This window comes from Rhinopithecus bieti, unplaced genomic scaffold (genome assembly GCF_001698545.2).
Source record: "Rhinopithecus bieti isolate Rb0 unplaced genomic scaffold, ASM169854v2 scaffold_641, whole genome shotgun sequence".
NCBI classification, from domain to species: domain Eukaryota; kingdom Metazoa; phylum Chordata; class Mammalia; order Primates; family Cercopithecidae; genus Rhinopithecus; species Rhinopithecus bieti.
Window position 1 is genome coordinate 708,108 of NW_016803417.1, and position 14,857 is coordinate 722,964.

At 39.0% G+C, this 14,857-nt stretch overlaps 1 protein-coding gene across 1 annotated transcript in view; it reads left to right on the top strand.

Annotated features, from left to right (window-relative positions):
• Positions 1-14,857, top strand: part of RALGAPA2 (Ral GTPase activating protein catalytic subunit alpha 2) — a 318,996-nt gene that overhangs the window by 36,281 nt on the left and 267,858 nt on the right. Inside the window, 1 exon segment of the mRNA XM_017882965.1 lies at positions 593-645. Coding sequence (XP_017738454.1) covers positions 593-645 — 53 coding nt within the window.

Consider the following 14,857-nt stretch of genomic DNA (forward strand, 5'->3'; position numbering starts at 1 on the left):
CTGCAAAGCCTAAGATATTTGCTGTCTGACCCTTTACAGAAGAGGTTTGTTGGATTCCTATATTAAGTGATGTATGTCAAGCACTTAGCACAATGCTTGGTACACAGACAGGACAAAAAATGGTAACCTCTGCTGCAGGTGGTGTAGGTTTTATTACTGTTGTTATTATGAATAGGACAATGTGCAGTTGCCCAAAAAGATATACTACTTTTATAGTTATCTGCTCTATGACTTTTTATATTACCAACTTCGAAATTTTTCTTTGTGCTGTGCATTCTGCCACAATTTGAGCCAATAAGTAACTAGTTGAGAAATGAATAAATTACCCATCATAGTTTGGTAACAAGTTGGAAAACATGGAAGCTGTGTTCAAGCAGCTAGCACGGGGCAGCTCTGCTGGATGTGGATCCAAGCAGTCTGGCTCGGTTGTCTGTTTGCAATCCTAATGTGTTCTCCATACTGCCTCTTGCTATTTTTTGAATAAATGAATGTATGTTGAGGCTTACTAGTTTTAAGCTGCCTTTTAGCATAATTTGTAATGTCCTAAAGTTTGAATGATGTCATGATAACTAATTATTTTTTAATATTCCAGGGAATAATAAGTCACAAAGGGAGGAGCTGGACTCCATCCTCTTCCTTTTTGAAGTAAGTTTTGATGAATTTATTTAACTTTTATAATTCTTGTTGGAAATAAAGTATTTTGATCTTTAATTTTATTTGAAGACAAAATGGCTATTGGTGGACATATTTTTTTTTCTTTCCTTCCTTCCTCCCACCCTCCCACTTTTACAAACAGTTCCACAAATAATTTTCTTGTGATTTTCTTGTTTTGCAAACGTGTGAGAGTTTTTCCTGTATGGGTACCTAGATGTGAAATTATTAGATGGAAGAGTACACACATCTTAAATAGTAGCAGATATTGCTGAATTGCTCTCCAAAAGGTCATATAGTCACACTGAGAAACTGCGCTGTAAAAAATAAAAAAATAAAAAATACCTAAAAATGTTATATAAACTGATATGTAAGTCTTACATAAATTTCTTATACTCTAACATTGGAGATGATTCGTCGATATATGTAAATACGCACATATATATACACATATATATAAATTCGACATGCAAAAACTTTTTTAATATATATTTTTCTACTAGTGAGGTTATGATCTTTATGCATCTGTATATCTGTGTGCATTGATCATATCTTCAATGTTGAAACAGTGTTTGGGTGTGGCTTTTGACTTATTAAGCTTAAAGTCTTTCTTGTCCAAATATATTAGTTAAGTGGCCAGATTACGGGTACCTGGAGAACACACTCAGAACTGAATTATAGGTTCTGAAAGTTAATTGTTGGTTTTTGAGAAATTATTTGTGGTTTGAGAGGTGTATGCTTAGGTTGGTGTGAGAAGATGAACTTTTATGGCTATAAAGGAAAGGCCTAATGTGAACAGGTGCAGAGCTGACTCTAGAGGGAAGCCACTGTAGGAAAGATCTCCTGCAGTAGAAGAGTTCTCCAGGGCCTTATGATGAGGGGCTTTCTGGGTTTATGGAAAAAAACAAAATATGGGAAACTTCCAGCCCAGGACTTGTTTTCATGGCTAGTGCTCAATAACCCTGGTTCCCCTTTCTCTCCTTTGAAAGCTATATTCCTTGCCAGAGTACACACATTGATTCACTGCATATTCTGTAGTGGTTATTATGTTTCCTGTGGTTACCCTCCTTTGAATGAAACCTGTGTAAGTGAGTTGTTTTTAACAGGAGCTTTAATTAAGTGTGTTAGTTAAATATGTATCTACTGACCATCATTTGTACTATTTTATCAACTTTATTATATTATTTATGTCATAGTTAAAGAATCTATAACATATGTAAGTTATGAAGCATGATAATAAAGCACATACTCTTGACACCCTCCCCCTTCTCCATTTTAGGAACTGAAAACTACTTAGGTGCTCTTCCACCATCCTTTCTCACCTCCGTGGCAGTCATTCCCCTGCATTTTATCATCCTCTTTCTTTTAAAAAATGGCTTTACCACATATATTTATACCCTTAAATAATTTCTTGTGTGTTTTTGTTTGGTTTTGAGTGTAATAGAAATGATCTTCTATGGTACATAATCACCTTTGACATGCTTTTTACCCTCAACATTAATTCTAAGATTTACCCATGTTTTTAAATTTAGTTCAAGTTTATTCATTCCCACTGCTGGATTAGGTAAATATATGTGACTTGTTTAATTCCTACATTTTGTCTACAGATGTTTTTTTTCTTGGTAGACAGATTTTCTGTGAGTAAGGAATGAACATACTTGCCAGTTGGTCTGCTTTCCACCCTGACTCAGCTTTCCAGTACATTGGTAAATGGAAGTGATAAAGGGTCATCTTGTTTTTGACCTAAAGAGAGTTTTGTTAATGTGAAACATTAAGAGTAATATTTTCTGTAACTTTTTGGTAGATTCTCTATCAAATTAAACAAGTTTGTTTCTATTCCTAGTTTGAGATGTATTTAAAAAAATCATAGATGGGTTTTGAGGTTTTTAAATATTTTTTCTTGAAAAAACTTGATTGAGATGATGATGATTCTTCTTGAGTATTAATATTGTGAATTACAGTTCTAGATTTTTGGATGGACTAATTACTATTATTATTATTCTTTGAGTCAGGGTATTGCCCAGGCTGGAGTACAGTGGCGTGAACATAGCTTACTGTAGCCTTGACTTCCTGGGCTCAAGTGATCCTCCTGCCTCAGCCTCCCAAGCAGCTGGGACTACATGTGTGCATCACCGTGCCCAGCTAATTTTTTTTCTTATTAATTTGTTGTAGAGATAAGGTCTCCCTATGTTGCCCAGGCTGGTCTCAAACTCCTGGGCTCAAGTGATCTTCCTGCCTTGGCCTCCTAAAGTTGTAGGATTATTGGCATGAGGCACTGCACCCAGCCTGGACTAATATTTTGTTTGCATTCTTGGATCTATGTTCACAGCTGAGGTTGGCCTCAGTTTTTCTTTCTCATGCTCATATTGTTTTTGACTGGTCCCGTCATAATGGTTATAAAACCTATTGTGAAGCATTTCTTCTTTCTCTGTTGTATAACATAGTTTTATAAGATTGAAATGAGCTGTCATTGAAAGTTTGTTTACCTTTCCTATATAACCACCTGAAACTGGGGTGCTTTTTTTACTTATGTGAAGATTTTACCCACTTATTCGATTTCTTTGATAGTTTTAGACTTGTTTTAGTATTATTCAGATTTTTCTTTTTTTTTTCTCGATTCAGGTTTGGTAAGTTACATATTTTTCTAAGAATTTGGAGAATTCTAAGGGTTTGTTCTTATCACCAAAGTTTTAAAATGTATTGGCAAAGAAGCTTCTTTTTGAAGAGTGATAATCCCTTCAGTTTTATCTCCCTTAGCATGGTCTTTATTGTCTTCAAGAAGTTTTTATATTACATACCTTAGTAGTGGTGGTGGTGGTAGCAGTAGGAGGAGGAGGAGGAATAGTATTTATGCCACATTTTTGCTATCTTCCAGTTGCCATTGTAGCAGCTTTAAACTCTGTTTTTTTGATGTAATTGTTGTTCCTTTAAATGTCTTTTCTTTCTGGCTTCTTTTTTTTTTGAGATGGAATCTCGTTCTGTCGCCCAGGCTGGAGTGCAGTGGTGTGATCTTGGCTCACTGCAAGCTCCACCTCCCGGGTTCACGCCATTCTTCTGCCTCAGCCTCCCGAGTAGCTGGGACTACAGGCACCCGCCACCACGCCCGGCTAATTTTTTTGTATTTTTAATAGAGACGGGTTTTCACCGTGTTAGCCAGGATGGTCTCAATCTCCTGACCTCGTGATCTATCCGCCTCAGTCTCCCAAAGTGTTGGGATTACAAGGCATGAGCCACTGCGCCCGGCTGCTTCTTTTAAGATCTTTTGTGTCTGTTGTTCTGTAGTTTAATTACAAAATATCTAGTTGAAGATTTCTTATCTTACTTGGTATATATATGTTTCTCATGTCTCTGGATTCATGTTTTACAGTTCTCTAACATTCTTAGCTATCGTCTTCTCAGATATTGATATGTTTCTGTTCATTCTGGCCATACTTTCTAGGATTCTTATTTAAACTTGTTGATCTATCTTCCCTGTCTCTTAAGCTTGCTTTTATTTTCTCCTCCCCCAATCTGTTTGTGTTGCATTCTGGGAAGTCTCTTCGGTTCTTTCTTCCAGTTCACTGACTTCTTTTGGAATAAATCTGCTACTTTACCAATCTGTTGAGCTGTACATTTCGATGATTTTTTTTCATGTTTTAACAACTTTTTTGATTTGGCGTTCTTATGTGGCTGGTTGCTTTTGATTGTCTCTTGATCGTTGTTCATTTTTAGACATCTTTTGTTTTCTTAAACATTTACTGCATAATATTTCATATTTTGTATGTGATAATCCTAGTAGCTGAAGTGTTTGTCTAATTATGCTTGTTATTTCAGCTGCCTCTCATTCACAGTGGCTTCTTTTTTGCATATTTTGTGATATTTGATTTTGAGAGTGGTACTGAAGACTACAGATTTCATGTTTGTTAATTCTGGTTTCTCCCAGAAGATTTGTCTTTGCTTTTGCCGGGAGTCTGGGAATGCTCTTGATTGAGGGCACTTTAGCTCCATTTGAGGGTTCTGGTTTATGAATGGAAATTCGGGTTGAGTTCCCTAAACTTACCATGGTTGGGGACTGGGTGCTGGAGGGAACAGCCACCTGTAGATCCTGGCACTAGTATTGCCTTCAGCTCCTTGGCATTCTGCAGTTTTTTCTTTTGCATGTTGCTCACAGATCAGTTTTTGGCTCACTTGTCTTCTGCTTCCTTTCTTCTTCCCTCTTTACTCCTCCTTCTTCCCCTACCATTTTTTAGTCCCTTGTTAGTTTCTCTGTGTTCTTCAAAGCCCAGCAATGTTTTAAGAATTAGATTTGTTGTCATGGATCTAAGGGCTAGTTGGCCTGCAGCAGGAAAACCCTTCAGAGACTCTAGATCTGTCCCTCTCTCAGAAGTTTCCAGACCTTCTCTTCGTGTTCTGAAATTCTAGACTAGGGAGGGTGTTAATACTGATTCATTACCATTTCCAGAGGATTAGTTGCCTATATAATAGAGCAAATATATATTATTCAAGGCTTCATAAAACTTTCATTTTGCACGGTAAATATGAATGAGTAATAAACTTGCATTACTTTTGTTTATGCTTATGTTCCCTCTGTCTCTGGCTTTAGAAGGTAGGTTGTAATTTGTATGTTTCATTCTGGGTACTAAGTAATTTCATTGCTGCTTTGTAGGATAGTGCCGTGTAAAGCTTGTAAAGAGAGAGTTTATAAGCGTTTGGAAGTGAATACTTATCACTTTGTAAATAATTGGGAAAGGCTGCCTTGAGAAGAGGTGGAGTTAATAAGATGTGTTAAATCACAAAAGTGATACCATGTAGAGATATTCTATAAATAAGAAATGGCTTGGAAGAAAGCATAGAGGTAAGAGATAAGAAGGCATGAAAGAAGAGTATGTAAAGAGAGCTGCTGTCTGCCTTGTAAGTCAGGGATGCCCTGAAAGGGAACCTTGGAAAAGGAAACAGTTGTTTTTAGATGTAGAGTATTGGATACATTATAGTATTCTGATAAAGTAAGTAATGTGCAGTGAAGGCCACCAGCCAGTCCAGGTCGTGGTCTCAGGCAGTGAGCAGACCTTTTTGCCTGCCTTCCTCTCTAGTGGGAACACCTGTACCTTTTGGAAGTTGACCTTTCGGCTGCGTTTGCCTGTAGCTTCAGATATGTGCACCTCTTAGGAGAGTTTCTGTTGGTTCATGGAGATGTTTGTCTTTTTTTTTTTTTTTGAGATGGAGTCTTGCTCTGTCGCCCAGGCTGGAGTGCAGTGGCTCGATCTTGGCTGACTGCAACCTCTGCCTTCTGGGTTCAAGCCATTCTCCCTGCCTCAGCCTCCCAAGTAGCTGGGACAACAGGGGCCTGCCACCACGCCCGGCTGATTTTTATATTTTTTAGTAGAGATGGGGTTTCGCCATGTTGGCCAGGCTGCTCTTGAACTCCTGTCCTCAGGTGATCCACGTGCCTCGGCCTCACAAAGTGCTGGGATTACAGGCATGAGCCACTGCGTCCGGCCTATCATATTTTTTTCACTATGGTTATGACTCTACTTTTACTGTACTTTAAAAAAACATATTTCATCCATCATTGCTTTTATTTCAAATGGAGATGTGAGGATGATGGTGTGGGACTCCAAAACATGAATTTACATTTACCATCTTGACAGGAATCTACATGTTTTACATGGGCTAGCCTGTTTAATCCTTTCCTTCTGAAGTAGGTTTGGTCTTTCCAGTTTTTATGAATGAAATGTTGGAGACTTTGTAGAGTTAGGTGACTTGCCCAAGGGTACACACTTAGTAAATGGGAGAGTGGGGATTTAACCTTTAGTCTAACTCTAGAAACTATTTTCCTAACTTACTGGCATGCTGCCTACCACTTAGGAGTGTTGGTTATTCTGCTTTCTAAGCTGTGTTCCATAGGCTGTCTATACCGTGCACTGTTCTTTATAATTCATTCATTCATTAGACACATTTATTAGGTATGCACTGTGTCAGACACACGTAGGTGCTGGAGATACAACAATGAGCAAGGCAGACAGAGCCTCCCGTCCTCATGGAGCGTAAGTCAGTATTTCGTGGTGAACTGAAGAGTCTACTGGTAAGAATGAATTAATGTTCAGAACTCTAGTAATGACCTTCTGAGTCACAGAAAATCCTGAATGGTTCTTTTCAGAAGTGATATTTTGGTGATGGCTCTTGAATTAGTTACCTGCATAAGGGAAAAGAGGGTTGGTGTCGAAACACAAGGTACCTGGTGAATGGGCCTCAAGATCAAATAATTCACATAACCTTGAGAACCTTCTGGATTCAAGCTTGAGAGGTTATTTTAATGGTACCCGGGATTTGTTTTAATCAGGTGTGGGAAGGCACAGAAACATGGAAATGATTGTTATGAAGGAAGAAGTTTTAATTATGCTCACAGTCCTGCAGAAACAGACATGCCACACAGAGCCAAACAGGGAAGCACCAAGGCAGAATCAGTAGGCAAATAGGAAAGAAGGAGAGACAGACAGAACTGAGGGCAGGAGCTTTTATTGTGGTTTTTGCAGGAAGGAATGGGCAAGGCCAGGTAAGCAAACTACATAGGCTTAGGACTGGATAGTTGGAATAATTTCAGCTGACGGGACTGTAGGGGTGGGTAGCTCCTGGTTGTCCAGTACCTGGCCCCCGGCTGATTAGGGGAGGGGGATAGAGTCCATAAAAGGATGTGGTTGGGGTTATGGATTTGATATTGGTTGGTTTGCATATCAGAAACATGCTCTGAGCCACTATCTTTGGGAATTTGCTAACCCTTGGAAGGGCATCCTTCCTAGGTCATTGAGGCCCCAGATGTCAGCACATCAAGAATACAGAGAATAAGACAATATAGTTAATTCAGAGATACTGTTTCAAGCTTTCTGCCACGTTGTATGCCATCCCCTTTTACTAGAGAAATAGAACAGTTTGGAGTTATACATATATGTTTTAGAAAGTTTATAGAATTTGATATTTCCTTACCCTCCCACACTCCAATTAAAATACATTGACAGAAGAGGCTTAATTTCAAAACGTAAACATGTTCTGGCATTGGAGTGCCACTTATTCAGATGTTCTTCAAATATCACAGAATTTGGAATCACAGATAAACAGATTCCTTATTCTAAATTTTATTTAAATTACCCCACTATATTAAACCCTGTTTCTATCTTGTCATTAGCTTTCCTGGAGACCTGAATGGGTTCTTTATGCTGGAAAGTGTGGCCCAGGCTGGTCTAACACCCACAGTCCTCTCCCTGGCTCTCGGTGTAGCTCTCCTTCGTATTTTGTGGTTACTCCGTGGAAGTGCTCTGTTGGGCTAACACTTTGCCCCTTTACCTCTCTTTGCATAGTTGCACTTCTGCCTCTTCGTTTATTCAGTTCTCTTTTCAGGGACTGCCCTTAGCTCTTCTCCCCATCTGGCCCATTCTCTCAGGCCCTGTTCAGGCAACTCCTGCTGGAAGCGCTTATTCTTTCCTGGTGACTGATATAATGGCACTACCTTGTGTTATCATTTGACTGTGGCTGGATGTCCATAGTTATCCCTTAATGTGGCTATGCCTTAGCTTCCTAATGAGACTGTAAAAATCCTAACTCCATGTTTTTTGTTTGCATTTTTGTACACGTTTTTGAGTGGAAGAGGGACAAGAACAAATAAAATGAACAAGAAAAGCAAATTCTTCTAAAGCCAACAACCATGACTTACAAAACTTTGTGACTTTTTTCTTTCTTTCTTTTTTTGAGACGGAGTCTTGCTCTGTTGCCCAGGCTAGAGTGCAGTGGCACTATTTTGGCTCACTGCAACCTCTGCCTCATGGGTTCAAGCAGTTCTCCTGCCTCAGCCTCCCGAGTAGCTGGGACTACAGGCATCCGCAACCATGCCCGGCTAATTTTTGTATTTTTAGTAGAGACAAGATTTCACCATATTGGTCAGGCTGGTCTCAAACTCCTGGCCTCAGGTGATCCGTGTGGCTAGTGGCTACTGTATTGTACAGGGAGGCTCTAGAGTCCTCCAGTAGAGCCTTATTTCATCGTTTGAAAGACCACTTTTCGTTGTTAAACACGGTTAAATCCTTAGTATCTTGTACATCTGTATCCTTGTGATGCAGAGGACTTTGACTTAAGGTTTAGAATTTTACTGAAATGGTTTCTCTGGGCATCTTCTTATTATCAGAGTGCCCTTGGCTGAGGGGAATGAGCATTTACCTCCACAGGCTGGGGAAGCACGGCTCCAAAGTGACCCTCTGCAAACAGAATTGAAAAGCCATGCACAGTTTCATTCTACTGTTTTCATGCATGTTTTAAAATGAAAATAATGTTAAATAAAGGCTAGTCAAATTCCTTAGGACTTCATCTCCCCACCACACCTTCATCCTTTCTCTATCTGTTTCCCCTTCAAGATAAAGAAAACAGTTTCAGTGCACTCCAGGATGATGCCCCATCTCTTTTTATCACCCCTCCTTTGGTAGGAGATTCTTATTTGGGAAGCATTGATGGAAGAGGCAAACTGCAGCATGTGGACCACACAGCAAGTGCAGATGACATGTGGGCTTCTTATAGGATATACAGAGAAAGAAAAATAATACCATGGATGCTAGCTTTTGTTTTTCCTTTAGTATTGAAATTTGATTGCTTGCGATTTATTACACGCCTGTATGTACTGACTCCCTTCCTTCCCTGCAGTGTAGTGTTATGCTGGATTGGACAGCTGGACTCACGTGTGCACAGTCTTGCTGGGTGTAGTTATGTTTGGGGTTCATAATTTGACCAGTGGTGAATCCAGGGATGTAGTGGAATCTATGTCTTACTTTAATGGAATTCAACACTGGATCTCTTGTTCTTCATTGCTCCAGGTGAGCTTATATAGATAGTGGATTTAGCCTCTAATTTTTTCCCTTAGAGTAGGGGAAAAGAATTTTTAATGCTTTTCCTGGTAATAGTAATATAGCGATATCCAGTACAGTGCCATTAAGATGAAACAAATGGCTGATTTTCACTCTCGGTAGCATTGCTTTGTATATGCAGTCCAGTAATTTGAATGTTAATTTTATTTGCCATCCAAATGCATTCATTTATAACTTTTCACACTAGTAACATTTTGCTTTAGATACTAATAGTGAATTGCCTAAAGAAAAACTAGAGTTATGAATATAATAGGAGTACAAACAATTCTGAGATTTATTTCCTTTCTTCTTCCTTTCCTTCTCCTTCTCCTCCTCTCTTCCTCCCCCAACCCCTGTCTCCTCTTCTTCTTTTGTGGGAATTGCATATCTTTTATAACTCTTTGAAAATGAAAACAAATGAAAAGCTCCTGTGGAGGATCAGTGAAAATGTCTGAGCTGAATTCTAGGCAAGTCAATACACTCAGGCTAGGTGTCCTACAGGATTAAGTAATGATTCCTTTTCTTTCTTCGTACAATGGCTAATGGCTTTTCTTACAAGCGAATGATACATAGCAAGGCGGCAGAATCATATTTTTACAATTAACTAGTTGCCACAGTTTCTGCTTTTCTCTGCTTTGTTATTCCTTATTCTGGGCTGTCCAGTGTGCAGCCATCGTTCCGTGCTGCTCTCTCTTCCCGTGCCAAGGTGGAGGACTTCCTCTACAAACCTCTCAGGCTGCTACTGCTCTTTATTTTGTTTCCCGTGAGGACCACTTTATGGTTTTTGAGTGGGACAAGAACAAATAAAATGAACAAGAAAAGCAGATTCTTCTAAAATTCTTGGAATTTAAGTTCTTATTGAGGATTTCAAATATTTAGGTGCTTTAGTAGATTTTATTTTCCTTTAAAAGAATGATTCCAATTTTGAATGCAGCTCTTTGGTCACTGTCATAATTCTAAGTGACCAATTGCAATTGAGAAAAAGCCACTATCAATTCACATTTTGTGGAGAGCATTTTTAAAAGAACTGAGCTGACACAGACTCCCATCTCCCATCCCCAGAGTCTCCCTGAGTTCCAGTTGGCAAAGAGAATGAATGTCTCTAGTTATCATGATGAAGATATTGGGTCACATTTATGACATAGGGCTGTATTTAAATGATAATAGAGGTGTATGATCGTCTGGCCTTCTTTGTAATGCTAGTCATACTTGTGGCTTTTATTGATGTTGAACCCTTGGTTGGGAACAACTCCAAATGATAGCATTATTGTTATGGCAGAGTGTGATCTTGCCTTGAGACTGCTCTGCAGGGATCACAGTAGAGGGCCAGGTGGCCAAGGTACCCTTTTTCACTGGTCTCACATGTTGCCTGTGGTAGTGAATTAGCTCTGTAATTGCTCCTCAGTGCTATCACCTGTACTGGATGCTGGAGGAAATAATAAAACACATGACTGAGATCCTTTATCTCTATGGCATGTGGTTATTCTGGTGTCTGATTTTGATTGTGAAGTATCTATGATCTCTACAAACTGGAAGGTGGGAACAAAATATAAACATGTGGTCCATTTTGGAGATTCTTTGCATGCACTGTTCCTGGTTAAAATGTGATTATCCTATTACAGAATGTTAGTAATTTTAATTAGACAAGTATTTGAGTTGAAAGGAGTCAGTTTCAATGGATAGTTTAATATGCATATTTAGTATTAAAGACCGCAGTCACCCTTTTGCATCAAGACTTACAGGTGAGAAACTTGGGATTGATCCAACGGGATATACCAAATTACTCAGATCACCTTGGAGGAAGGGACACTGGAGATAAGATGTTCGTGGAAGTCTGAAATTACATTCTTGTGGTTATCTGTTGTGGTCCAGGTGCCCTGAGCTCCTGGCATGCTGGCCTCTTTCACATAGTGTGCCACTTGACGTGTTGGTAACTGACACTCTCAAGAGGAGATCCTGTGGAAGGCAATACTAGCAAAAATGCTTCCAAGAATCTTTTAAGGGCACATGGTAGAAACTGCATTAGGGCTAAAGATACGGGAAATTCACAGTGAAACTTGAGCATGTGTATTTATTGTTAGGATAGCAGGAGACATGTAGAGAGCTCTTTTCTCTTTAATTAAAATTAATCTGTTAATGCAGTTTGGGTAAGTTGGTTTTTTAAAAATTAATATATACCTTTAGGAGAGAGTTGTACAAAAACTTGGTATCATAAATCTATTACTTGTTTTCTGTTTGGATGTGTAGTGTGGTGGCTGTTACAGAGTGACATCTAGTGTTTGATGTGGTTTGTGACACTGTACAAGTTGGAAGGGTCTGGCTCGGCCTGCAGGCCTTGGGCACTTGCTGAATGAATTTGACAGGTTGGCCAGTCCCAAGCCAACCTGCAGGAGTACAATGCCTTCTAATTGTGCTGAGGCAGGAGTTTAAATCCTCTGAATTTATGGGGTGGTAGGAACCAAGTAGTGGCATCTCACTGGGGTTTTGTTATTCTGTACTCATCACTTTTGTAGAAACTGTCTGGGAGTGATTTTTTCCCCTAAAAAATGGTATAAAACAGATGGCCAACTAATGCTAGTACCAAAACTGAAGAGATCGGAAAAATGCAGTAGTTTTCAGGCAGAAAATGGAAACTTGCATGAAACGAAGAATAGCATGGCAGATTTGGTTGTGACTGAGATCTCCTGTGTAAGATACTTTTGTGAAAAGAAGACTCCTTTTGAATCTGTTTTAGTGAATGCTTTATTTGAGGCAAACCCCACATATTATGGGTAGAATTATATGCTGCTAATTTGTGGATTTGTGAAGGTCACTGAATGTTCGTTCTGTCATTAAAAAAATGAGGAGTCCAGTGCAGTGTGATTTTTTCTTTAAAAAGAGATTAGACCTTTGCATGATCCTAAGCAAAGTGAAAAAATAACCTTGAAATCTATTAAGTGCCTGCCTTTGCAGTTTTTGAAGGTTGCATTTTTTGTACCTAATAAAAACATCTTGAATATCACATTTTAGTACTTAATATGGTAGTCCCCCTTATCTGCAGTGTCACCTTCTGAGGTTTTGGTTACTGGTGGTCAATCAGGGTCCAGAAACATTAAATGGAAAATTAAAGAAATAAACCATTCATAAGTTTTAAATTGCATGCCATTCTGAGTTGTGTGGTGAAATCTCTCACCGTCCTGCTCCATTCTGCCTGGGATATGAATCATTCTTTTGTCCAGTGGATCCATGCTGTAGATCCTAGCTATCCATCAGTCACTTAGTAGTGGTCCTGGTTATCAGATAAGCTGTTGTGGTATCACAGTGCTTGTGTTCAAGTAACTCTTATTTTACTCAATAATGGCTCCAGGCCGGGCATGGTGGTTCATGCCTGTAATCCCAGCACTGTGGGAGGCTAAGGCAGGTGGATTACTTGAGGCCAGGAGTTTGAGGACAGCCTGGCCAACGTGGTGAAACCTCGTCTGTACTAAAAATACAAAAATTATCTTGGCGTTGTGGTGCGCTTCTGTAGTCCCAGCTACTCAGGAGGCTGAGGCTCGAGAATCACTTGAACTCGGGAGGCAGAGATTGCAGTGAGCTGAGATCGCACCACTGTGCTCCAGCCTGGGTGACAGAGTGAGACTCTGTCTCAAAATAATAATAATAATAATAATGGCTCCAAAATACAAGAGTAGTGATGCTGGCAATCAGATATGCCAAGGAGAAGCTGTACAGTGCTTCCATTAAGTGAAAAGGTGAAAGTTCTTGAATTAATAAGGAAGAAAAAAACTATATGCTGAGGTTGCTAAGATATCTACAGTGAGAATGAATCTTCTATGAAATTGTGAAGAAGAAATTTATGCATAGTGTATATAGAGTTTGGTACTATCTGTGGTTTCAGGCATCCCTTGGGAGTCTTGAAACATATCCCCCTAGGATAAGGGAGGACTACTGCCAAAAACATCAGTCCGTCTGTTTATTTTTTTCAGTACTGATAGTATTTTTCTTCACTCTGTGGCTCTGTATATTTTGTGCTGGTGCTCTTTGATACTGTCTTCTGCCTACTACCTAAGACTTTGTTCAGAGCCTCAGTTTCCCCATCATTGGAGTATCCTGCTAAGTAGTCTTTTGATCTGTGATCTTCTACCCCGTCTCTCTCCCTCACTCACCTCAGATGCTGTCTGTGTGATGTAATTTCGATTCTCATTGCCTTTAGAACAAAAGTCACACTCTCCAGTACAGCCTTCAGAACGTTCTTCATCTGGTCTCTGCCTCCTTCTCTATCACCTGTCTTGTGCCCTCACTGGCAGCCTCTTGCAGGTCCCCAAACAAGCAGGAAGGATTTTTATTTTTTGCTGCTATTTGGTCTGCCTGGAATGCTCTTCTTTGCCTGGCTCACCCCTATTGTCCTTCAAGATTCAGTTCAAGGGTATTCTCCTTTTGGAGTGCGCCTTGTCTGTCTTCATTTCCTTGTGCATGTACTCACATCCCTGATTTTCTCACCTTTTCCCTCTTAGGGCTCTAGCTTTTAGAGCAGGAATGGTGTCTTTTATGTATCTCTGATCCCTCACATGGTACCTGGCACAGAATGGGCACTTAATAGGAATATTTTTTAATGAATTAAATAAATGTTTGATTAAGAGGATATTTAATTACCTGCAGTACTACCAGTTCAGCTGTCTGTATCTTAGTGATTAACAATACTTGGTGATAATTTCATTATATAAGTCATTTTGCTTTTATTTTATTCTTCCTTAACAAAACTTTTTTTTTCAATTTTTTGAGTTCAAAACTTAGTTCTTGTATTACAGAAAATTCAGGTCCATGGATTTGTCTCTTATTGCAGCTTTGACCAATTTTTGTTATATGTGAATCACAATGTTGATTATTTTTCGTTTATAATCAGTTTTTTTTAACTTGAGTGTTAAAATTCACAAATAATTGAGAATTACTTTTTTTTTTTAACTTGAGTGTTTAAAATCTACAAGTAATTGAGAACTTTTTAGCTTATACTCTTGATGGTGGACTTCCAGTGTATAGAGTTTGCTTGTGACCTGTGTAAAACTTACTTTGAGGGATTTCTTTACATGCCTTAGAAAAATAACTTCGTAAATGTTTCATAAATGTTGGATTCTGTGAAGTTCAGTATTTGATATATAGCTGTTAAACCAGTCTTGCTATAACTATATTCAAGTCTTCTGTATTATACTGCATTGCCTATTTTGTTTCTCAAAGATAGTGTGTATTAATATCTCCCATTTAAAAAGTGTTTTTCCCCTTTAGTTTCTGAAAGTTGTTTTAATGGAGTATGCCTCCATTGTTTTATTTCCATGCTGTGTTATTTGTTGCATAAAGATTCATAAGTATTA